The sequence below is a fragment of the Acanthaster planci genome, linkage group LG09 (genome assembly GCF_054643075.1).
Source record: "Acanthaster planci isolate LZ-2023a linkage group LG09, COTS_SCS, whole genome shotgun sequence".
In the NCBI taxonomy this organism is placed as follows: domain Eukaryota; kingdom Metazoa; phylum Echinodermata; class Asteroidea; order Valvatida; family Acanthasteridae; genus Acanthaster; species Acanthaster planci.
The window spans coordinates 20,592,939-20,617,072 of record NC_141785.1 but is presented as its reverse complement, the minus strand read 5'-3'; the positions used below and the strand labels follow the sequence as shown (position 1 = coordinate 20,617,072).

The window sequence follows — 24,134 nt, the reverse complement described above, 5'->3', positions numbered from 1 at the left end:
AACTGCAGTTATTTTTATTTACAGATTTTTTACATCAAAGTTTTCCCCCAAAGAATCAATATTTTTCATCAAAAATATTACAAGTCTAATTAAAAGTCATAACAAAGATAACTGCGAGTCTCACTTTTCGTCACACGAGAAAACGAAAAACTGGATACACAAGAAGTCAGCTTACTACAAACAAGCTATCTTCACTTAGGTCAAGCAAAAAAAACATTCATAAATGTTGTAATCCGTTCATGTACAACAACCAAATATTCTCATATCCCCTGGGAACAATGCTTCCGTACATTTCACAAACACAAATTAATTGTCTTTGCTGGATTGACATACTTGGGGCGATCAACATTTAACACATTCAAATGTACAACTATGTCTGTTTTCAGAAAGTCTGTCCCCTTTAGAAACCTCTTCTGGACTAATGTTAAACACTGGTAATGGCAGGTAACCTTTGCAAACACAGCACTCATGACGATGCAATGTGTCAGAAAATATCAAGATTAAACTCTTCAGGGGGGAAATCACTTTTCCATCAATAATTTTGAGGAGTTAGTTTCAAGACTTTTAGACAAGCACAGGTCTTTGAAAGCATTTAAACATTTTAATTAAATTTCAGATGATACCAGACTATTTCACTGAAAATGACAAAAATAATCTACCAAAAACGTTTTTTCTTGACAAGTTCTGTTTTAAAGTGATACCCCTACTCCCCCACCAAGTCTAGTCTCCACACTCGGATCCTCTTTCAACTGAGTCTCCACACTCGGATCCTCTTTCAACTGAGTCTCCACACTCGGATCCTCTTTCAACTGAGTCTCCACACTCGGATCCTCTTTCAACTGAGTCTCCACACTCGGATCCTCTTTCAACTGAGTCTCCACACTCGGATCCTCTTTCAACTGAGTCTCCACACTCGGATCCTCTTTCAACTGAGTCTCCACACTCGGATCCTCTTTCAACTGAGTCTCCACACTCGGATCCTCTTTCAACTGAGTCTCCACACTCGGATCCTCTTTCAACTGAGTCTCCACACTCGGATCCTCTTTCAACTGAGTCTCCACACTCGGATCCTCTTTCAACTGAGTCTCCACACTCGGATCCTCTTTCAACTGAGTCTCCACACTCGGATCCTCTTTCAACTGAGTCTCCACACTCGGATCCTCTTTCAACTGAGTCTCCACACTCGGATCCTCTTTCAACTGAGTCTCCACACTCGGATCCTCTTTCAACTGAGTCTCCACACTCGGATCCTCTTTCAACTGAGTCTCCACACTCGGATCCTCTTTCAACTGAGTCTCCACACTCGGATCCTCTTTCAACTGAGTCTCCACACTCGGATCCTCTTTCAACTGAGTCTCCACACTCGGATCCTCTTTCAACTGAGTCTCCACACTCGGATCCTCTTTCAACTGAGTCTCCACACTCGGATCCTCTTTCAACTGAGTCTCCACACTCGGATCCTCTTTCAACTGAGTCTCCACACTCGGATCCTCTTTCAACTGTGCAAATCCGTGCCACCATACTACAGTTACTATCAACTTTATCAACTTCTGCAACGAAGGGCTGAGCTGGCAATACGCAACTTTTCAGGGCAATGTGGCCTTTCAGTAATAAAGGGCTCTTCTCAAACATCAGCCTGATTTCATGGCACTATCCGGCACAATTCACTCCGGTGTACGTTTTCTTGTTCAGCCAAAACCAGCAGAGAACCAGTCATAAGCAATGTGCATTTTAGCACATTTTAGCTGGTAACCTGGTGTTACTTCACACAGATTCCTAAGCTTAACAAAACCTGTGCTTATCTGCCTGGGGTGCGTATCAATGATGTGCTTGATAGAATATGCTTAGTGTTCAGCATACTCCCTTGCTCTGCCAAGAACTACCCACATAAAGCAATATGGGCCCCCGAGCTGGACCAAGGAGGGGCCCGGCAATTTTCCTAGCAATGGAGGTTCCTTTGGTACTTGTATGTTAGTTACTGTGCATCGCTTGTTCACAAATGAAAGACTGTCCTCCTGGTTCCTTTCTCTTCCTCCTGAAAGCACGTAAAAAGCCCCCCAAAAAGATACAGCCTCACCCCTCAGAGAGGCCTCAAGTTACATTTTTAAAAGTCTTCGATAGATGTTTAGTTCCACTGCAAAAAAGTTTGCCCTTCCAGAAAATTTGGTTTAGGGACACACCATTGCATGGTGTTACTAAACAAACCTTGTTACGGTGAGCAAATCTGTGGGCTGAGCACCATGATAAAAATAACAATAATGAACATTTATAGAGCGCCGGTATCCGCCGCTCATGGCGCTAATGTCATGAGTAATAGTTTAGCAGAAATAGGCTTAGTAAAATCACGCTAAGCAAATCTCAGCTGGGAACCATTCATCTGCGATGAAATTCATGAGATTTTAGCCGACAACCTGAAACTGCTAAGTAACAGTTTTTCTGCCAGTGTTGTAGTTGAGACCACTTAAGACCTTCACAAGACCACACAAGACCAACACAAGACCTCCAGTCTGAATTCAAGTCACAAGCCTATCAAATCAACTGCAACAAAAGCATTCCTTTGTCATTGTTCACGCTGTCACTTGTGACTGGTCTCATGGAAGGTCCTGAGCATGATCTTGCGTCAGGTCTTGTGTCTGGTCCTTTGATGGTCTCTACTACAATTGTGTTCCACATAGGGGGATAAGCCTTCTCTCAGGTACCTTCACACAGTCATTACCACTCCACTACACCTAAGGCGTGAGGTCAAAATACAGACGGTTTAGAAACAGTTGAACGGTTGGTGTTAATCCCCCTTCATTCCGTTCCTGTTTTGGTGTTGGACAGTTCAACGGTTCGAAAAGAACCGTCTGCCCTGGACTGTCTAGCTTCATGAGCAACCCTGAAAACAATGGAGATTGCAGCTTACACAGCCATGGTCATGAACAAAAGATCCTATTCAGGGAGAACTTCATTGGCCCTGGTCAGCCTTCCTGGGCTGGCCGTGAGGATTAGTGGTTAACACCTTGTGATAGGAAGACACAAAATCAACTGCATTCCAGGCTACAGACATTTATCTAGCTTCAGATACGTTTTGAGTGGGTATTTCATGACAAAAAAGCGTCGCCCCAAGATAATTGTTCGTGTTTAAGCGTTTTTTAGACTGGAAAATAAATGCGTTTATATGGGAGTGACACGGGGAATGCCAAACACGGATGCCTCATTTTACCGCCTAATCTATCGTCTATGAAAGGAAATATTCACGTAGACGCAATGTGAATTTATTTGGGACTTCTGTCCCGTGTACCATATTCTTTGAAGGTAATAAAAAAATGTCAAACTCCGCATCAAATAGTGCTGCAAGTATGTGTTCGGTTCAGACAGGGCTTGGACATTTTTTGCCGAACTTCGGATCGGTTGGGTTTGGACATGTACACACATGTACAAGTACAATGCACACTGAGACATGAAAGGCTCACTATGATCGTGCTGCAAAGGCCTATAAAGTATTTCTACGTGTAAAATTATGAATCTGCTATCTCTCTCGATCCGCGAGCAACTTTGATTTGAATACTTTTTTTATAAACTTTTTCCCAGAGTTTGTTTTCGAGTACATTTCGTATAAAGTTATTTCGAGGGTTTGACAGTTCCCGACCGTGTTTTGCCGACCAGAAGCGGTTGTGTTCGGACCACGCTTGACTCAACAAAACGACCGTAAGATTTGTGCAAATAGAAAAAACCGCATGCTCAATTAGGACTTCCCTCCAGTACAGAATACAAGATTAAAATCAAATTTCGAGCAAATTGTGTTTTGGTTATTTTTGCGAAATAGATGGCTTTTGAAAACTACGAAAATGGCTTTCGTTGCATATCTGAGGGGGAACCTTTCCAAGGACGGCGTGCACGTGACCAAAGGGGCGATTTTTCATCAGCCTCTTTTGAAGGAATAACAGCATTTTGTTATTTGAGATCTGGCAAATTCCATTACAACGCATGTGCACTACGATCAAACCCTTCATGGTCAACTGAAAGGCAAGTTAGGCCACCGCGCGAACAAAAATCTCCTCGCGCTGCGCTGAAGCACAGCATGCACCGAACCGCTTGGCAAAATTTTCATCCGGGGATGCCTTGGATCGAACGCGAGTCCGACTGTGATCGGCATCCAACCAAAATTCGTTTTGCACTCCATTTATGAGACCATTGGCCTAATATGGAACGTCATTACCTTAATATGGAACGTAAGGGCGTGGCTATCGTAGATTGGCAAATAAAATAATACATCTGAATATACATGAGCACGATTGGATGTAGTGAGAATTTAGAAATGTTATGCAGCGACAATGCCGTAAGTTGCGTGTTCTTGGTTGATTTCTGAGTGATTCTCACCACATGCTTTTTACAACCATCTCATGATGCGGGCCATTTTAAGTTTTAGTATGTTCACGCACGTGTGGAGCACGCCGTATAACTCGTTATCCATTTTTCGTTGTTTTTTATTAAGTTTTCTTGTATTTTTGTATGTTTCCCCGCGTGCCATCAATAAAATGCCTCATTAAAGCCGTACAGCCGAACCAAACAGTTTGGTTCGGTTCAAAAGTGCCTTGTTTGATATTTTTTGCCTCGGTTCGGCGGTTCGCCTGCAGCACTAGATTAAATTGTGTTTATTGTTTTAATTTACTGTGCATTAAAGTTTAATAGGTAAAGTCAAACACCAGAGATAAGTATAAAACCCGACATATTTGTTTTTCCAACAAGAATTTTGTGCAGCCACAAAATTTACAAAGAGTACAAAAAGAATGGTACGTACAAAACATATTGCAACGTGCACGCATGTACTATTGACTTCAAGAAAAAAACATGTACTTGTATCCTTAAATCGTGCAGGTGCAGCTTCGAAGTAGAAAGCGCGTAGTTCGCGTACGTGTCTTCCTCGATCCTACACATGAAAACTTGTGACCGCGCAATGCTGAGTCCCAGCTTGTGCACACGGGCCAAAAAAAGGCTTTATCTGTAACTACATGTTGGCGAACAGAACACTACGTCGTGAATGATTCAGGTAAATACTATTTCGAGTTAGTATATTCGATTCTGCAGGTATACAGTTAGGTGTGTATTTAACTCACGATACCGAGACAAAATATCAAGATTACAGGGTATTGAGACCTGAAAAGACTGGGTCTGGAAACTGACAGGGCAATACAACTACTCAATACACGTGTTTTATCAGAAAGTTAAAACAGTCTGCCGATCTAAATCCTCCTGTGGAGCTGCAAAGTAAAGAGCTATTGTTATGACTAATCCACCAGACCGCGGAAGTCTATGATGCCGTAATGCGATGAGCTGTCCATTGTTTACTGGAAGCTGCAGAGTGCAAGGTGTACTCGACCGCAACGGTTTGGCAAGCCTCGCTCAAGCGTTCGTCTGTTCGATGTTGACCGTCCGTGAGGCTTACCGTTTACAAAGCGTTCGACACTTTCAAAAGCGTTTGTATTTTGACCTCACGCCTAAAGAGTGCACAAAAACTTAATATTTCCCCAAAATATTTGACAATGGATGGTTCGGATGGACCTCCGATTTGATATCTGCAATAAAGTGCATAGACTTAAACCTGAAAATTGCTGCACCAGCAAAGCAAGGTAAAAAACATTTGGCCCTGTGACATTTGGTTTGGTTAAGGGTATGGGCACCCTTTGTGACAGTGGTTTACTGGTATATGGATCTAAGCTTTCAAAATCTATTTGAAGAATGCCGTGGATTCAAAAGTCTGTACTTCACATGGGACTTTTTAAGTCCACTTTTTCCCAAGTACAAACCAAGTGATTCTTGTTCCCTGCATAAAGGAGGATCGGTGAAGTATCGTGAAGCTTCGGAGCCAAGATGCCCATGGAGACGGCATCTTAGTTGAGAGTACCTCTGCACTGGGCCGTGCCACACAGGCAAGGGATCTTCTCATCCTCAATGGGGAACTTGTAGTCATAGGTGATCTCCTCCCCCGTGCTGATGTTCTGCTTGGAATAGATCACGATCTTCTTCTGTGATTCCATGGAGATGATCTTGGCATAGCAGTTGGGCTGAGGAGGAAAATGCAATGAACATTTGACTAGTTAATTTTGCCATTAAAAGAACAAGAAAATGGGCTGAAGATTTGTCAGAAGTCGGCACAATTCACGTCAAGAACATCTCCAGTATGAAATTATGCCTCACGTGGCACTCAACTTCAGAAATGCAGTTATGACCTTAAAAAAATCATCGGAGAGACAGTGCAGGCTGTAATTCAAACATAAAATACAAACTACAATTCAAATCTTTGAATGAAGGAAAGTGCTTGGTGGAAGGGAGAAAACCTGCTGAGCAAATGTTTTCCAAACTGAAACCAGCAAGGGAACAGTGACAGTAAAACCCTCACGTGGTATCGTGGCTGGTACCTTGCTTTCACTTAGTAAATCTTGTCTACGCTTAGCACAGCTCTGTTGCTGCATGCAGTACAGGCCTTCATGAAATGGAACGGTGATCTAGGCCCAAATTTTACTTGCTACTCACCATGCAACTGTGATTGATAAACCGAGCCAAGTTGCCGGTCTTGGTAGCATCGATGATACTATCGGAGTCAATGCGGAACAGATAGCTGCTCCCAATCCCGATCTTCTCATACCTCATCTCCCGCTCATCGGCCACGCTCTGACGGATGGATTCACCCACGTATTCTATGACCATCTCATCAGCCGAGATGGGCTGCATGGCGTACAGACCCCAGCCATGGATACCACTCTTCAAAAACTTCAGATCCTTCTTACGGAACTGTTGAGAGACACCAGTTACTCATCATATGAACGACATCTAGCAAAGACTCACGCAAACTCACAAGAAACTTAAGGACAACTTCGATCAAGGACCAGAGTTCAACTAACTCTGATCGAACACATGCCAGCCTATCGAGGTTGGTCACATTGTTGGTTGCTATAGACCATTTTAATAGCACAGTGCAGAGAAGACCAGTTATAAGAAAAGCGTCAGAAAAACAGTATGCTACTAGTAAAGGACCATTTTCACTTTGACTTTTGCTATTTTGCCCTTCCTGCAGCCACCTTTTCTCCCCTTTAGCCTAATGACCTGACAACGGTTGACTGGGGTTGTTCACACTTCAACTTCACTGCACATGCATCAGGTACGTCACGAATCAACCACTGCTTAACCAGTGGTCCTTGATGGAACTTGCCCATGGCTTTTGGTCAACTGTCTCTGCTTACAATCAACAAGCAACAAACAGAATGTTCATGGTAGAACTGCTGTGTTACAGCATTTGTAGCAGCACGTTACATACATTGTAGTTCTTTTACCAAAAAGGAGTTCCGATTTGGAAAAATGCACAAGTGCCTTGAGTTCATAAAACTACAGTGCTCATGAGGGTATTACGCTACTGTCAGAGTCTGTAAACATGTACACAGTTGGACTAGAGCACAGGCTGGATGGCACTTACAAGGAAGACACTCCCATTTGTACCCCCCCAATTCTTCACTCTTTATGAACTACAAATCCAATATTATAACTGTACCAATAACTTGAATGAACCAGTCTCGCACTCAATTCCCATTACTTAAACGCTCAACTACAACCTCAGAGGTGTACTATTTATACTAATACCCGAGTGAAGTTTGAGTCACTACTCAAACTCGTAAAATCTACTCAACTATGCAACTAAAACACTCGGACTCACTGAAGCTCAACAGTCATCTGTTAAGGGTCTTCAATTCATGCCTCTCACACAAGATATCAAATCCTACCATCAGCACTCACCAAGGAAGTAACATTTCATCTTGATCTGCAAAAAAACTAGGAATTTGCAGCCCAGATCACTGCAATGTGTTCCCAAACCAAGCTGAGAGATTCTCACCTTGAGTTGATTGAATTTCAGGAGATCAGACACAGCACCATCTTGCCGAGTGAGCGTGGCCATTGCTCGTCGTTGGTCAGACCTAGCCTCTCGAGACAACTCCATGTGTTTACCGCCACTGGCCTTGATCGGAACGCTCGAATCCTGGTGAGGAATGAAGAACGTGGTTTTGAGTACAGTGGAACGCCACTATAATGAGCACGAGGAGGTCCACGCTAAATGTTCAGTACAGCGGCCTTTCGGTATAGCGAAATTTCCAGCCGAACATTTTGTTGCCATTTTGAATAGTGCCCTCTCTTGTCTAACTGAAGTGCACCCTCTTGTGATACTATGATTCGCTGTTTTCGTGATGTTTTGCCATTGGATTCACGTTTGAGGTTTCTAGAACTGTGTTTGTTAATTATTTTTGTTTTTTATTAAATGTTGAGTTACAAAATCTTATCTTACAAAATTTTATCCTAATAATCGTGAAGCTCCTGCTAAGGATTGATCTCTGATGCATGCCGAGGCAAATCTCGGTTGATTTGCAACTGCATAATGTTCGGTAGGTTTTGTGTACAAAATTTGGGGAGCCTAGGACGATGTTCGGTACAGCCAAATGTTCAGTATAGTGACGTTCCACTGTAAAAGACTGTGCATGGATAAATGGCTGTGTCCAAAAATCACAGCTACGGCTAGAATCAACATGTGCCCCTATGGAGCCACATGCTTGCGGCAGCAGCCATTTCCCATAGAGGTGTGTGTAAGTAAATGCCACAGCCAGTTGAACTGGACACGGCTTATAATTGTAACATTCTTAATGGTCAACTGGTAGTGTACACACTTGGAAATCAATGCGCATCAGGGCACTGGGTGCAGCAAATGACAGAGTGGCCAAGTTGGTTCCCGTTTCCTCCATTATATTGAACAGTTTAAAAGGGGAGGGGTAGGGAACCAGTGTAGAATGGATAACCTTTCACTGGTTTACATGCACCATCATCGGTTGAAATATAAGAATGACTTCAAATGAGATGCGTGCCCTACATTCACACTGATGTTACTCTTTTTCAACACTGATAGATTTCTCAGGAACCCATGAATCAGCGCCACATTACTCAATTCAACCTTTTGCGACCTCATGAGTCCATCGAGTCTATTCAAATCCATTACAAGTCTCTGTAAGTCCATTACAAGTCATTCAGGCTAAGGCCAAGTCATAAGCTATTCATATGAACTTTGCCAAGGCAATCTCTTGTCATTGTTCATCCTCTGAATGACATGTAGGACTGGCCTGGTGAAGGGACTTGTGACTAGGCTTGTAAAGCGACTTGTACAAGGACTTGTGATGGACTCAACCCAACACTGTCATGGATGTCCCGACTGGCTCGTACAAACTTTTGAGTTGTTCCAAGGTTTATTTTTTACCTCATTATTTTCTCCTGTTTCCTGGGGTAACGATCGTAACCTTGCCAAATATTTCTTCTTCTCCTGAGTTGTGATCTTGTAGAATCCTTCAGTTCTGGCTGAGCCTGTTGCATGGACCCTGACATCATCTACCTTGCGTTTCTTTTTGGGCGGATCTGGTATTGCGGTCAGTGTCAAGCAGTTAAGGAATAATCCCTCCAAATTTGTCCACTGTCATGAAGTGCATTAGTTCAAACTCGTTAATCCCGCACTGCGTCTGCAAATGGTTTAACGGTGACATAACAAAAGGCATTTCAAGAGACCAACAGCTTGCAAAGTGCTGTCAATAAAACGGATCATTCCTTTGCGTACATTTCCTGACCACTATTACTGACTGTAGTTTAACCAACATGCAACGAGTTGCCATAAAAATGGAAACTCCTGCGTACAAGACACTTTGTTTGAATTGTCAATTTCTATGGCATCATTACACTGGCTGAAAGTAGTGTTTACAGAACAAAAACTAAGATTAACTGGCCACAGATGTCTGCTTTCTCCTCTAAAAATGAACAAATGCAACTGTGATTGCATCATTTTATCTGCCATTCATTAACCACTTTCTGCCGGGGACTCCAGATGTGGACAAAGGGAACAGGGCCTTGTAACAAAAGACCGTACTCTGAACAAAAGACCAGGCTGCTGGGAATTACCGACATTTTTTCACTCTCAAAAGTGGAGACAATCCTGCCTTGTTTCGAAACCCTATACCACGGTTTGGGGCATTTAGAGCGAGCGGATTACCACCGGGGACAAAAGTGCTCCACTACCGCAGCAATGAGCCACACAGCACCGCTGCACGCTAATCTGGCCCATATTGAAAAGAGGTTAGCAGCACACTGAGCCAGGTTCGTGAACAAAAGAATATTACATAACACCACAAAATCTGGGCTCTTTTTACAAGGCTGCAGGCCTGGCCGAAATACTCAGGCGTCAATAGATTTTGTCTGTCTGGCTAGAGTGGACACCAGACATGCCTTCACTTGTTTGTAAGTGTCCAGTAAATGAAGATAGAATTTTGAAAACAGAAAAAAAATGATAAATATCCCGCCCCAGCATCATCAACATTGATAAATGCCCCGGCAAGAAGTGGTTAAGATCACAGCTCAAATTGGATGGCAGTTTACGATGCACCACACTGCATTACTATGGAACGAAACAAAAGAGAGGTAATTAACTGAGGCTTGAGCAAAGGATATGTGGATGAGAAACCCAGTGGGTGTAACTAAGCCAAGGGATCTGTCCTTCTTGCAACATAGATTCATAGCTCTTCCGTAGATAGTACGAATCTTCCTGGTCTATTCCTACTGCTAAGATCTGGTAGAGGAGACCCCATTCTTCGTAATAGTTCCTAGGCATAAACTGGGGCTTGGAGGGTTCTGGGATGGCAACCTCCTCCTCCAAGGAGGGTTCCTCTTTGGGGTGTTTCCTCTTGGCCGATTTCTGCTTCTTAGGCGAGACTTCTGCCTCAGCTTCTGAGACCACGTCTATGATATCCTCCGCCTCTGTGGCTTTTGGCACGGTGGGAAGCTCTTGGTCCGAGAGGTCCAACTTGACCAGCTTAAGAGTGGGCTGACTGAAACGGACTGGGTCGGCGGCATCTTTGGGCGGAGTTTTCCTTATGGGGGAAGGGGGCGGGCGCTGGCAGTAGCTGTGATCCAGGAAAGGAAGGGGCTGCTGTTCATCTGCCGTTTCCTAAACAAGGGAATTCAAAGAAAATCATGAATCAAAAGAGGGGGGAAAGACTGGTGTGATTCTTAGACTGACAATCTTTGGAAGATTACAAATTCTACTGCTTCAGCGAAACTGTCTTACCTTGACTTTCCAGTAGAAATAAAACTGAGTGGCAATGGATTGAAATAAGGATGGAACATTTACACATTTAAACGAAAAAATACCAAATCCGTAGACAGATTTTTTTAGAGGTTTGACGTTTGATTGACACAATCTGGCGTTCAGTTTTATTGTAAACGATGCCTGTTACTGTTTTTTCCCTTTTCAACATCCATGTACTTTTTGAGAAAAAAACTGGATTCTAAAATAATGAACATTTGCTTTTTTTAAATGCCCCAACATCAACTTACATTTTTACATTGGTTGGACCATGTGCACTGTTGAACTACATAATTATGCACATATGAAGACCAAGGTCTTCAAAGTGTTGACTAAATATTTCAATGGTATAGGAATGTTTTCAAAACCTTTTTCAAATTGAACATAAATTCCCACCCCTAGAATTAACCTGTAACCATTCTACAAAAACAAATACACTGAGCCATCCAAACCTACCTTGGTGGTCTACCAAAGTGACCATGATATCCACAAAGTCTAAATGTTTCTGTGAACTTGCACAGTGATCGGTTTATTTGAGATCAGGCCAGTGCAGGAGATTCTACAGGCCGCCTCACTGCAACCTCCTCGCGGATGGCATTGCCCCCGAGACCGTCCAAGGTTCACTTGGGTCCAGGTGGTCTCAAGTACTCTACCTCTATCAACCCTTCTACATGCTGCCTAGGATCGAATGACCTACAGGCATCTGGTCATTACGGTCACCTGGTGGTCAGGCCATCCTACTGTATTGTACTACTGTACTGAGTTAAGTCCTCTGCATTCAAACAAGGCTAATAGTTAACCCCCCCCCATTCTGAGGTTAGGCTTGAACTGTCTTGAATGAGCTGCACTAAAGTAATGGAAATGTAGTTTCAGATAGGTCTTAGTAGATTGACTGGATTCTCTCATTTCTGCCATTGAGTCATTTTAAACAAGCTTCCACTTACCTTGGGCAGAGCAGCCTTCTGTCCCTTCTTAGCACCAATCTCCAACTCCATATCCTCCACGGATTCCATGACAACCTCCTCTTCAATGTTCTCCATCTCTAGATGCTCAGCATCCCTGCCTCCAGCTGACTGTCTCCTGATGCCATCTTCCTTGGATGGAGTCAGTTGCAGGCCTTTGTTTTTCATGGTCTGCAGCAACTCAGCGGCCTCCATCTCCTTGGAGGATTCCATTGTCTCCTTGGCGACCTCCTTGGGGGCATCCTCGAGGAGCTCGGTCCGTGCCTTGGTGGCCAGCTCTACCAGCATCTCAAAGGAGTTCAACCTTGACGTCCTGTCAGGTTTAGAATCTTGGGCAGACTCCTGGCTCTTCTCTGAGGGCTTCTCTTTGCTGTCGGCCTTGTCACTGGCTTCCTTGGTGACTCTGGTCTTGGATTTCTTCTCTTCCATCCTGTTATCCCAAGGTAAATCAATACAGTACTTGAGCAATTTCTAAGGCTTTAAACCAAGGAACACTTCTGGTTTTGTATCAATACCACCATAAATCAGGATGCAGACTTCATGATCCAGATTCACGCTCATTCATTCAGCGGAGGAAACACTTGCCCAGTTTTCTGGGACAACTAAAACAGTGGTGGGCAGAGAAAGCAATTGTAAGAGATTTGCATGCCTTACATATAATTGTACAATGAACATTCATGATCAACTTGAGTTAATCATTGAGAATCAATAGGTGGGAGCTCCAAATCTTGCCCAGAACAGGCAACTTGCCCTGATCAAACCACACAACCTACTTGTCTTTGACAGATTCCTTCTGTGAGACATCTCCATTGACAGCCTTCTTATCTGCCTCCTTGGTGATTAAACTCTTATCTTTGACTGTTTCCATCTCTGCTGCAACAGTTTCATCCTCCTCCCCTTCTTCAGGGATCCTTGCCAGTTTCTCCTCTCGTTTGATATCCAAAACAGCTTTGGAATCTTTCCTGTGCATCCAAAAAAATAACCCACGAATAAAGCAACTGTTTTTTCAGTCACAGACCTTCTTTCTGTATCAGTATTATTTTTGGCTGGCCAGAACTGTCAAACTGGGCACAGGGTCCAAGGTAGCTTGACTAACCTGCTGGTGTCTTTTGCTTCATCCTCCAAGTCTGATTCCTCGCTAGATGAGACCTCTGACTCTGAGCTGCTTTCCTCTGATTCGCTGACATCTGATGCCTCATCTTCTTCCTCCTCTTCTTCCTCTTCCGAGCTCTCAGAGCCACTCTTCATGCTGATCTCATCTATCGAGGCAGCATTTTCAAGGATCATTAACTTTTCACCAACAAGAAGTTTACAAATCAACTTAGAATGACCCTCATGGACCTTACAGTCAGTTCAGAATTACAACAAAGAAAAACATTAGAAGAGACAAAATCAATGACACTTGAAGTTTTCGTGAAATGTACTTTTGAGTCAGTGAATGTTGTCATCAAGGTCACATTTATTTAGTGCTACATAAAAAATGGAAATCAAAAATCAGTTTAGCAAAGCAATTCAAACCTTCTAAAAGTAACAAAACCTTATATGATTCTCAGCTTAAACTGGGACTTAAGGCAACTTACGTGACACTCTGTTTTGCCACTTCAGTAAGAGTGGGGTGATAAAAACAAATCCTCCCATCTTTTCAGTGTCTTTTGATAATGTCTTTGAGAGGTTTACCTTCATAATCAGAGTCTGACTCTTCTAGTTCTTCATCTTCTTCGTCTTCGTCCTCTAAATCAACCTCCTTGCTTATCTTCTCAGCATCATCTTCTTCGTAGTCGTCTTCCTCATCATCACTGATCACACTCTTCCTTGGCTTTCTGAGTGACTGCTTCTCCGATTTGTCGTATTTATCTTGCTCTGTGTCTAAATACAAAAATAAAAGCTCCAACTGGTAAGATTGCAGGACAGTCAAGATACGGGAAAACTCTTTTATTCCTATAGGCATTACCACTGATATCTTTTTTTAAATCAAAGAAGCCTTGAGCACTCTACCCTTACACCAATTTCATGGATTTCTTGAAGAGAGCTCATCAATTTGTGAAAGGATGATATCTTATCCAGAAGCAGGCAAATGAAGGCTGAACTTGGCTGATAAAAATTTCCACTGAGACTTGAAGGTCAGCTGGTGGATAGTCAATGAGGAATTTGGCTGTAAATGCTATGAATCTCTTCTGCCAGTTTGGTGCAGTTCCAAGATAAACCAGATCACTGAGCATCTCAGACAATATGCTTCATGAAAAAATCTTTATTAATAACTTCAAAACTGGGAAAAAAATGAAAATAATGGCAAGTTCAAAAGCTTAATGTTTTCCTACTTCAGTGAAAGTATCAGGCCCTCCAACTTTTCAGCTCGGCACATTTCAGGCGACTTTTGTCAAAATGCTGTCCGCAGAGGCTTTATCACTTTTCTTGGTCCTCCTAAAACATGGGCCCCTATCGCCATTTCTCAACCCCAGTTTGTGGTCTCATTGCACTACCTGATGCATCTTCATCAAGCAGCTGTGGTGTCTCCGCCCTCGGCTTCTTCTCTCGATCCTCTTCTTCCTCTGCAACTTTCCTCTTCACCTGAACAAAAATCAAATAAATGACAGACTGGTGACGAAATCAATGATCCCGCTGGTGAACAGCTTCTCGGCTTCTAACACTGACCGATTAATCTCACAGCTCAGGGATCTTTCATCCCTCACTTCCTCTTCAAGAAAACTACTGAATCAGCAGATTGACTAGGATTTGATGCTCGGAACTGTTCACTGAAAAACTAATCATTTTTTACCAAAAGTGGTATTTTTAACTGCAAATACTTGTATACAAATTATATGTAATCACACTGTCAAAAACATGCTTACACTGTATCCCAACATGTCCCACTTGTCTCACCTTGAATGAAGGCATGCGAGGCATAGTTGCCCTGACCCCCAGGCCAAGACCAATACTCTCTAGACCCAGGTTCTTGCCCTGAGATAAGCCTTGATTCCAAGAGCTTGAGCGAAATGAGAAGGACATCAAGGGAGACGGCTGCACCTTAGGCGAGGGCTTCTCGTTGTCTGTGGAGACTCTGAGGGGCTCCTGAATGGACAGACATTAACAAAATGAAAGTTAATATCAACAATAATCAATGATGTTTACATTCTTGTAGCTACATGTACGTTGGCATAAAACAGATTTCTATTTAGTAATAAGTTCGTAATCTTGCAGGTGAAGTAAAAGGAAGCAAGGAATACTTTAAATCAGAGGCATTTTGAAGAAAACACTGGTACAATTTTCATCTAAGTTCCTCTAAAGACCACAAAATTTGGATTTGAACTTCCAAATATTGGGGTGATTCGACATGAAATGACTCGCACACATAACAGGATGTCCAACAGCTATAATCAGCAAAAAGTACGGCATTAAAGTTCACGTCCACAATCACTGGTTAGTTAAGAACTTCTTCAGATCACAAATGTTCAACTGGACAAACCTTTGACTTGCGCTCACAATCATCCCACCAGGCCTCCAGCGACTTGAAAGCTGACGATTCTACCATCTTACGCCCAAGATCTTTCTTCATAATCTTCTTGAGTTCAATGTACGTGGTCTTGAGTAGTTCACTGATCAGTTCCTCCCGTGGGTCAGCCTTGGGAGGTGAAGAGTGCCAGCTCTGCTCCGATTGGGCATTGGGCATCGGCGGCGTCTGGAACTGCTGAGGAAACTGCTGCAGAAACTGTTGGAACTGAGGCGTCGGGGGCATGGGTCCCGGCCAGGGGGTGTTGAGCTGATTTGCCTGTCCCGTGGCTGGCATCCGTGCCTGATCTTGGAAGGGGTTCTGGCCGGGAGGGAACCCAGGCTGATTCAGGTTGAACGACGGCATGGGGAATCCCCCAAGGCGGGCCATCATCTGCATCGGGTTTTGCTGAGGGTTGGTGGGCATCTGGCCAAACTGGGCGGGGGTCATCCCCATGCCCGTCCACTGGTTCATGAACTGATTGGGCAGCGAGGCCGTCTGGGCCATGCTGGCAGTGGGGAAGGTGGCCGCATTGATGGATGACGGTATGGCGTAAGGATTTGTGCTGAGGAACTGGGACTGGATGCCAGAGAAGCCTAAGCCGGGTTGGAAGTTGGCTGGCCCGGCTGATGAAAACGGCCCACTGTATCCCGGTAATGACACACTACCGGGCCACTGGCCAAAACTCAGAGAGCTCCGAGTGGATGGTGGGGGTGGAGGGGGGAGCATTGGAGGTCCATATGAACGGGGTTCATTTGGTTGCGAGACGGGAATGTTGACCTCTAGTTTCGTGTCCTCCCCACTACTGATGGATGACATACTCATGCGATCATCATCTACATCCATGTCTGAGGGAGAACTTTCTGCCACAGTACGTGACGCTAAAGCATCTGCTATCTCAATCTGGACCTGCAGAAACAGAAAATGTGTAGTTGAGGCAGGCTTGAATGCTATAACAATTAGGAAATCACTCAAGCACACAGGACAGTTCGGCTGGTTAACCCCTATGCAACCTTTGCCAAATCAGTTTCAAATTCTTCATCAGTGAATTACCATTGTCCCAACTTAACATTCTCACAAATAAAAAAATGCTAGAAAATAAAAACAAAGAAATTTTGCATCAGAAAAATGTAAAAAAGATAGAGCACTATGCTTTCTTTTCATATCATTATGAAAGAATTACAGAGTACACAAAAAAACTTCCTATATCAACAGACTTAGACAAAACGAGTATAGGTCCTCATTTGAACAACAGCCAAAGTTGTAGATAAATGCACATTTTTTGACACATTATTTTTGTATGCAGTGTTAAATACTTTTTCACAACTGCACAGGATTATAGCAAGAGGTTGTAAATATGCAGCAGTTGGTGACAGTCGCCACATGGTGGCTGGAACTATGATGTCATCGACTAAACTTACCTGCTGCTCAGACTGAGTGGAAGAAAACAGTCTACTTGACTGGGGTTCTGATTCAACTGGAGTAGATCCCAAGCTCTCATCTACACTTCCCTGATGCTCTACAAATGGACTTCCGCTGATTGCTGGAGAAGGTGCCTGATCGGCAATGTTGCGAAGGTTTGACAGGCCTCTGCTGATCAACGAGCCTATGTTCAAGTGGCCTGTATTTTCACTCACAGTCGGGGTCGAAGACCCAGACGGGATCGTGGAAGCTTTGTCTGTGTCTCTGATTTCAGGAGTGGATTTAAGTGAGGTTACCGAGTCCCGACTACAGGAATCGTCGGCTGCAAACCTGTCTGTGCTGTCCTCTCTGGAATGCTGAAGCCTCTTGTAACTGGCGTGACCAAGTTGCCGCTCCAAGTGCGGTTTGTCAGTCCGTGATTTGTGCTTGGATGTGTCCTGCATTTCCCGGTGTTTCCCCGCGTTGTCATACCTGGGGAAGGGGGAGTGGTCACTACTGCTCTCCTGTACGGTACCTGTTCTGTTTCCTTCATCCAGGAGTGGGGAATCCCCATCTGCAGGTGATGGGCAGGGACTGAACTCACTGGCAGCATTGTTGCTAGTACTGTCTCCTTGGCCAGAACTGGCTGAGGAATCTAGCTCAAACCCAAAGCCCATTCCTGATTGACGCTGTAAGAGTGCTTCAATGCGAGAGTCCAGACTCATGCTAGGCTCACTCGTCTCAGACGCAGCCTCTTCTTCCGCGGCAGGTGGCAGTTTCTCCTCCTCATCCTGAACAGGTGTGGAGGCTGCCCTCTCTGTGGCAAGTTCCATGTCCACTGTGTTGCTATCCTCATCGACTGAGGTAGGCAAGGAGTCTCTTTGATGAGTCCTTGATTTTGTTTTGGTCCTCCAGTCTGCAGAGTTATCTGCTTCCCTGGATCGATCTCGATTGGATTTCCTATCAGAAAAATTCCCACGCGAGTATGATGAATCTGAATCGTGATGCCTATGCGATTGAAAGTCATGTTGGACACCACGTCTGTCGAACTGCCGATCCCATTGGCCAGGCCTTCCTTGGTTCCCGTACCCCTGCTGCTGATTTGAATATCTGAAGTTGTCCCCGGTCCCCTGCTGTCCGTAATTCTGGTGATCCCATGCCTGGTTATCCTGGTACATATTGTAATTTGCACTGGGATGCCCCGGATGGAATCCTGGCTGCATGGGCATGGTATAGTCACCATGTGGGGGAGGCATCTGAGAGGGGAAGGGCATATTGGCATTGGGGTCTTGGAAACCTGGCGGGAGACCCCTCCCCTGCTGAGCAGCTAAGTGATCTGGAGGAGGTCTCTGAAACATCCCATGATGTTCCGCAGGCATGAAGTTACCACCGTGGGGCGGGAACTGCTCCATACCTCCACGATTGAAGTCCTGAGGATAAGGACCCGAGTGGTTCCCTCCCAACTCCTGCATATTCATATTAGCAAAGTTACTACTAAGTCCAGGGTTACCAGCCGAGCCTGGGGGTACAGGAAAGCCCTGATCTGACCCCATTGGGTAACCCACAGGGGGTGGTTCCGGGTATGCAAACTGATGATCGGGCATGCTCAACGGGGTACCTTCTGCCACTAACGGGGTTTTACTGTCTACAGATAGTTTTCGAGGGTCCCCAGAACCACTGCGAGGAGTGGGCGTGTCAGGGGTGGCAAGGCCGTGTCGGGGGTCACGCGGGGTGGAGCTGGAACTACTAGGTGTGGAGCTATTGACGAGACAGTCATAGATCCTCTCATATTCAGTACCTGTAAACAGATGGAAAGCATCGAGAACCTGTGAATTTAATAAAATGGCAACTTGATTTAGACCTAATCCTGTCACCCCGGTTTCCTCCACACACATTGCCCTTGTCACGTATCTATGTCACCATGTGTCAAGTTTGTTTTTCATGGAAATATACATCCAAGTATCAAGGAAATGCATCCAATTTATATTAAAGCAAAACAAAGAGTGAAACGCACTTCAGAAAATGGTTGAAATAAAACAGCTTCATTGAAAAAGCAATGCCAGATTTTGTGGAAAAGGGAACTTGACAGAACACAAAGATACTGTCCTACCTCCGGCATCAATCTGCACTATGATAATCTTGCCCATGACTGACGTCCTGTTCAGCTCTGTAACAGCCTGCTTGGCTGCTCTCGTTGTGCTGAAAGTCACACTGGCCAGCCCCAGGTGTTTGCGAGTCTTTGGGTGGAAGCAGATGCTGATGTCCTCAATGGTGCCAAACTTCTCAAACATGTTGCGTAGGAAAGCCTCCCGGACGTTGTCATTGAGGTTGGTGATGGTGCATTGCTTAGGGGGCAGCTCTCCAACATAATATTTGTCATACTGGATGCAACAAAAAGACAGACCAGGATGTAAGGGGCCATGGACACAATTCTCTGAATATGAAATGACCAACTAACAGGTACTTGAGTTGGTACCAAAACAGAGCTTCAGAAAAGAACTGAAGCAAAAAGTTGAAATTTGAAGGGCCAATTAATGACTGCATTCTTTGCACTGTCTGCTGTGAAGTTCCTATATATTAAATCAATTTAAATAATGCCACATGAACAAGAAAAAAGTTGACAAACGACAAGATTGTCCAAAAAATCCCAATACAATCAACACATGATTTGTATGCCCACAGTTGAGCTTATCACTTTATTTCAATTCAGTGAATGAAAATGAAGCAGATAAAAATTGAATCTATGGATTTTCAAGAACAAACATTAAAGGGATTCTGCAAAACTAGATTCAAATTGTTCTCTATACTGAGTAGAATGACCGACAGACTGCTATTGGAAGGATACAAACCTTGAATTTGGGTACAGGGAGGTCGTATTTCTCACGACCTTTCCAAAACCTTGAGAGTCGTGATCTCGGATCCCGCAAAACAGTGACAGAGAAGTCAGCACCCTACACCAAGAAATGAGAGAAATTAATCACTTGAAGGACAGGATTCCTGAAATTGCAATGTTTGTGCAATGTACTTAAAGCCCCCAAATATCCAGAAAGTTAATCAAAAAATACGTTGATCCATTCTAGTACGTATATTCTTATATATGATCAGTTTTAACTTGACTGTCAAAACAAATCCTAGTCAGAACTTTTACAGGTCCAGAATTAACAAAGATTTCCATCAAAGTTCATTAATGGTCCACTTTGCAGCAAATGAAATTAATAAAAACTACTTGTTTCTTGCTACAGTAATACTTAATCTTAACTCTCTGAGGAACATGTTCACGGTTTTGTCCACCATAAACTGCAACATGTTTGTCTAGAAGACACGTTTTACTGAAAAAGTTATTTAGAAGTTTCCAAATTCATTTGGAATTACTTATTTCGCAAGTAGTGCTTGGAAACCAAATGAATTTGGGAAGGATTGGGTCAATGCAGTTGGCAAGCGCAGACAATGATTTGAGTTTGAATGCTGTGACTAATTGTAAAGGCCACATTGCAAACTTGCAACGCGGCAACAGTTGCAACAGTGCTGTCAACCATTCAACTAATTACAACTTGAAAATTTTAGCAAGTTTTTAGCTTTTTTAGCAAATTCACCTTTTCAGATCAATCCCTTTCTCTGACTTCATAAGGTTATTTTCACATTTCACTATTAACCGAAGTACTACACTGAAATGTTACCACTGTCCTTGAAATCTGCAAGGTAATTTTCACATGACACACGAGTCATGCTAGATTCCAGTACGACATTGGAACATTTGAAATAAATACCTCTTACCCCTAAACACTGAATCAACACTGCTGTGGTGAATTAACATTTGCTTTGTTCTTTGTCTGACTCTGAAGACAGTGTTGACTTCCATAATGGAGCAACATGTTTGACAATAGAAGCTGCTTACAGGTTTTTTCTTTTTTCTTTTTTTTTTTCTTTTTTAATATCTGGGTTGTTTGTTTGAATTACACATGTACACAGGGTAGTTCTACATCAGTACATATAGTTTGTAGACCAAAGTAAACATGGAATGTTGCATTGTCAGTTGCCCAGTTGTCATGGTTGCAAAAAACACAAATATCATCTTGAGAAAGATGACTGTGGGGCAAAAAATCAAACAAAAATGGTTACTGCCGGTTCTTGGGCCAGAGCTGGATGCGTCTCTTACCGATGGCCCAGGTGCCACCCCATCATAACGGTATAATTTCTGCTGGCCCTTCTTCAGAATTGGGTCAATCAAGAGTTTGTAACTTCGCCATTTCTTCTCGCCTGTGCCACCTGGTATAGAATTGTGTCCGTCTGCCACACCGTTGAAATCTGCAAATAGAAAGAGAGAGAATGAGAAAAGGCCATCATTACAGTGAATCACTAAGAAGGAATTTCATCAGTCATGTAAACTGACAACAAGCCTCCATCCAGGTTGGTGTGTGAAGTGGCTGGTGCTGCCTTCCCATTGGAAAGCACACAAACAAAACTCAGCCTTTTCTGGCACTCACTTGTTGACATGATTTTTTTACCGCGCTGCGAGGAAAAGTCATCCATTTTTCATCTTGGCACGAAATCACTAGGGTGTGGGACAGTTCAGAAATGAATCTGAAGCCATTATGAGCCTGATACTGTTAGAAAGCACACATTATTGGAAGGTGTTCTGATGCACCATTTTCACTTTTTGTGCCCATCAAACACCACATAACATTGGGAATTACCCATGATGCAGTTGAGTCACAATCAGTAATTTATCACCAAAGAGAATATTGGCATTACTTAAGACGAAATTTATGTCATATTTATTGGCTAATGCATTTTTAAAAATTCAATTAATAATAAAAATATTTCAAATGAGAAATTTAGGGAAACTTTTATATTTTTATAATGAAAAAAAAATAGTATGGTCATGATAAAATGTGACAATGTCTACCCTTATTGCGATCTTACAATCTGTATGACGGAGTATGTGATTGGTCCATAGAGTGATACGGTCAAGCGCTGCCTATGATGACGTTTTCCCGTTCGGTTCCTCATTTTCATCATAAATAAACGTTTTCTTCACTTAATTCTTTCCCAGTATATTCACTATTACATGAAAAATTAACATATATCCTTGCATGGTAATACATGATGTGTAAACTTCTACTGTTCCAAACAATCTTATGCCTTTTCCTTCAGCACTTGGCACAATAATGGCTGTGGAATAGCCAATGGAACGGTGCCTTTCAAACGATTCTGAACTTCGGCGTGTTGCTGTTTTCGATGATAAGACTGGTACCCAAAAGGTCCGATGCACTGTCGTTGTAAACGAATACATTTCGTTTAGGCTTCAGACATCTGCAATGCGAGGAAAATTAAAATCATCTGCTCCTTGCATATGTGCACGTGGGAAATAGAGTCGCTTTCGAAATTAAAGTGCTTCCGTAAAATTTGAAATGACAACAGACTCGTAATGGAGAAGAAGGCGAAACACTTCGTTCGTTTGCTTGCGAGAGAGCTTTATGAAAATGAACAAACGAGAGGTATAGGGAGTGGGCCTATTGACAATTTTCAATGTTCGATCATAGTGTGAATTCAGACATGTCATGGCATTGGCAGCATGATGACCAGATGGTCATTACAATGCAAGCGTGGGTTTTTCGTGGCCATGTCCCATGACCGTGATGGCCATGGATAGGCCTACAGTCTAGAAAAAACAGACGTGAGACTCTGATTATACCGAATACCATGGCATGAATGTCGATTACTAAGTAATACTGGTAATCTAGTCATGCTACTTGACATGCTTGAGTAGCTCAAAAGGAATTAATTAAACATCACATGATGCTATCAACATGACCAGCTTTTCACTGTAAGTGTCGGGCCTACATGTACGTTTACCAGAGAGTTCCATATAGGTCTGCAGACACCACTTGACCCTGTGTGCACTAACCAAGACTGAGACTCTCAGACTGGTCTGGTAAAGTTTGTTTTCTACATGAATAACTCAATATTTTCCCTGCTAACTTTGATTTTCTAATTAGGTCATGTTATTGCTTTAAGATTGCATCCTTGTTTAAAATTAACCCCCCCCTCCTGTACCTTAACTTCTTGGGAGAACCAAGTTTGGTCTACCCTATTGTGTCTCCAGTATTTTAAATCAGTAGTTACGCATTTATCTTTTTTACCCTGTACATGTAGTTACTGGACCTGTCAACATTGCTGCAGTCAAACAAGCATTCAGAAATGCACTGAACGACTTGCCCAAGAGTGCTTTGAAGACTGAGCTGCAAAGGAATGCAGCAACTTATTCCAGAAGGCTTGAAGCGTAAGTTGTGTCTTCTGCACAGATGTTTCCACATGCTACCTTCTCCCTTCAAAAAAGTGGACCCTTAAAATCGGAGAAATTTTGATATTTATTTCAGGTTGACCAAAAGTGCCAGAGATGACAGCAGTAAAAGCAGTAGGAAAGGCACAAATATAGAAGAAAATGAGCCCAAGAAACAGCAAGAAAGCAACAATGCAAACACAGACGATCTGAGATCATCAGAAACAAAAGAAAAGGAAGCATGTTGCCAGTCCAAGAAAACCAGCGATCAGAAAGGCCTTACAAAGTCCACCTCAGAAGCAGTTTTCTCGAGTTTTACTCATACCGAGGACAGAGGCAATGAAGAAAGGATTAATGATACAGTTGCCATGGCAACACCCTCTGAAGACAAGACTGAGGTGGCGGATCTTGAGCAGGGGGAAGCATCAGACAGTGGGAGTTGGTCATTTGCATATAACGTTTATGCCACAGATGCAAGAAGCAGAGTTATTGAGTCACTTGCCAAACTTCACTCAGAGAAGAGACAGAGGCTAGGTAAGCCAGGAGGGGGGTCGTATTAATAAATGATGATTGCGTTTAATTAGCTTCTACAAATTGACTTTGGTTAGCCCTTGCCCCACTATCTCAGGGTTGCCCTGTGTCAGCTCATTGAATGCACCCAATGAGAGTAACACTATTTATTCTTTTAGTCTATTTTATTTCCCTTCTCGTTCAAAACTCTAAAATGTATTGTCACCTCTCATAAAGGCCACAAAAAGTTATGTGTCCTCCCCCCACCAAAAAAAAATTGTCGGCACTTAAAATTTTGGAATCTGCCCTTGATCCAGCCAGAGCCTGGTTGATAGCTTCGTTGATGTAACT

General features: G+C 43.2%; 2 protein-coding genes across 5 annotated transcripts in view; one reads left to right on the top strand and one right to left on the bottom strand.

The window, feature by feature from the left end:
• LOC110985475 (uncharacterized) overlaps window positions 1-24,134 on the top strand; it is a 41,533-nt gene that overhangs the window by 1,127 nt on the left and 16,272 nt on the right. For 2 of the 4 annotated variants that reach the window (XM_087141378.1, XM_087141377.1), the window contains exons 1-3: window positions 22,296-22,488; window positions 23,147-23,273; window positions 23,371-23,807. In XM_087141378.1, coding sequence (XP_086997504.1) covers window positions 22,419-22,488; window positions 23,147-23,273; window positions 23,371-23,807 — 634 coding nt within the window. In that variant the 5' untranslated portion in view covers window positions 22,296-22,418. Of the gene's footprint in view, window positions 1-22,295; window positions 22,489-23,146; window positions 23,274-23,370; window positions 23,808-24,134 lie in introns of those variants that run through there. The other 2 variants (XM_087141375.1, XM_087141376.1) reach the window with 2 other exon arrangements.
• Window positions 1,466-21,674, bottom strand: LOC110985438 (uncharacterized). The gene is made up of 18 exons (XM_087141374.1): window positions 21,475-21,674; window positions 21,147-21,295; window positions 19,840-19,941; window positions 19,101-19,371; window positions 17,011-18,788; window positions 15,566-16,498; window positions 14,983-15,171; window positions 14,583-14,670; window positions 13,780-13,968; window positions 13,199-13,361; window positions 12,876-13,064; window positions 12,085-12,532; window positions 10,510-11,002; window positions 9,272-9,444; window positions 7,868-8,011; window positions 6,517-6,774; window positions 5,481-6,047; window positions 1,466-2,729 (listed from the first exon to the last, which is right to left on the bottom strand). The coding sequence occupies exons 1-17, from the start codon at window positions 21,518-21,520 to the stop codon at window positions 5,874-5,876; spliced, it is 5,787 nt and encodes a 1,928-aa protein (XP_086997500.1). The 5' UTR covers window positions 21,521-21,674; the 3' UTR covers window positions 1,466-2,729; window positions 5,481-5,873.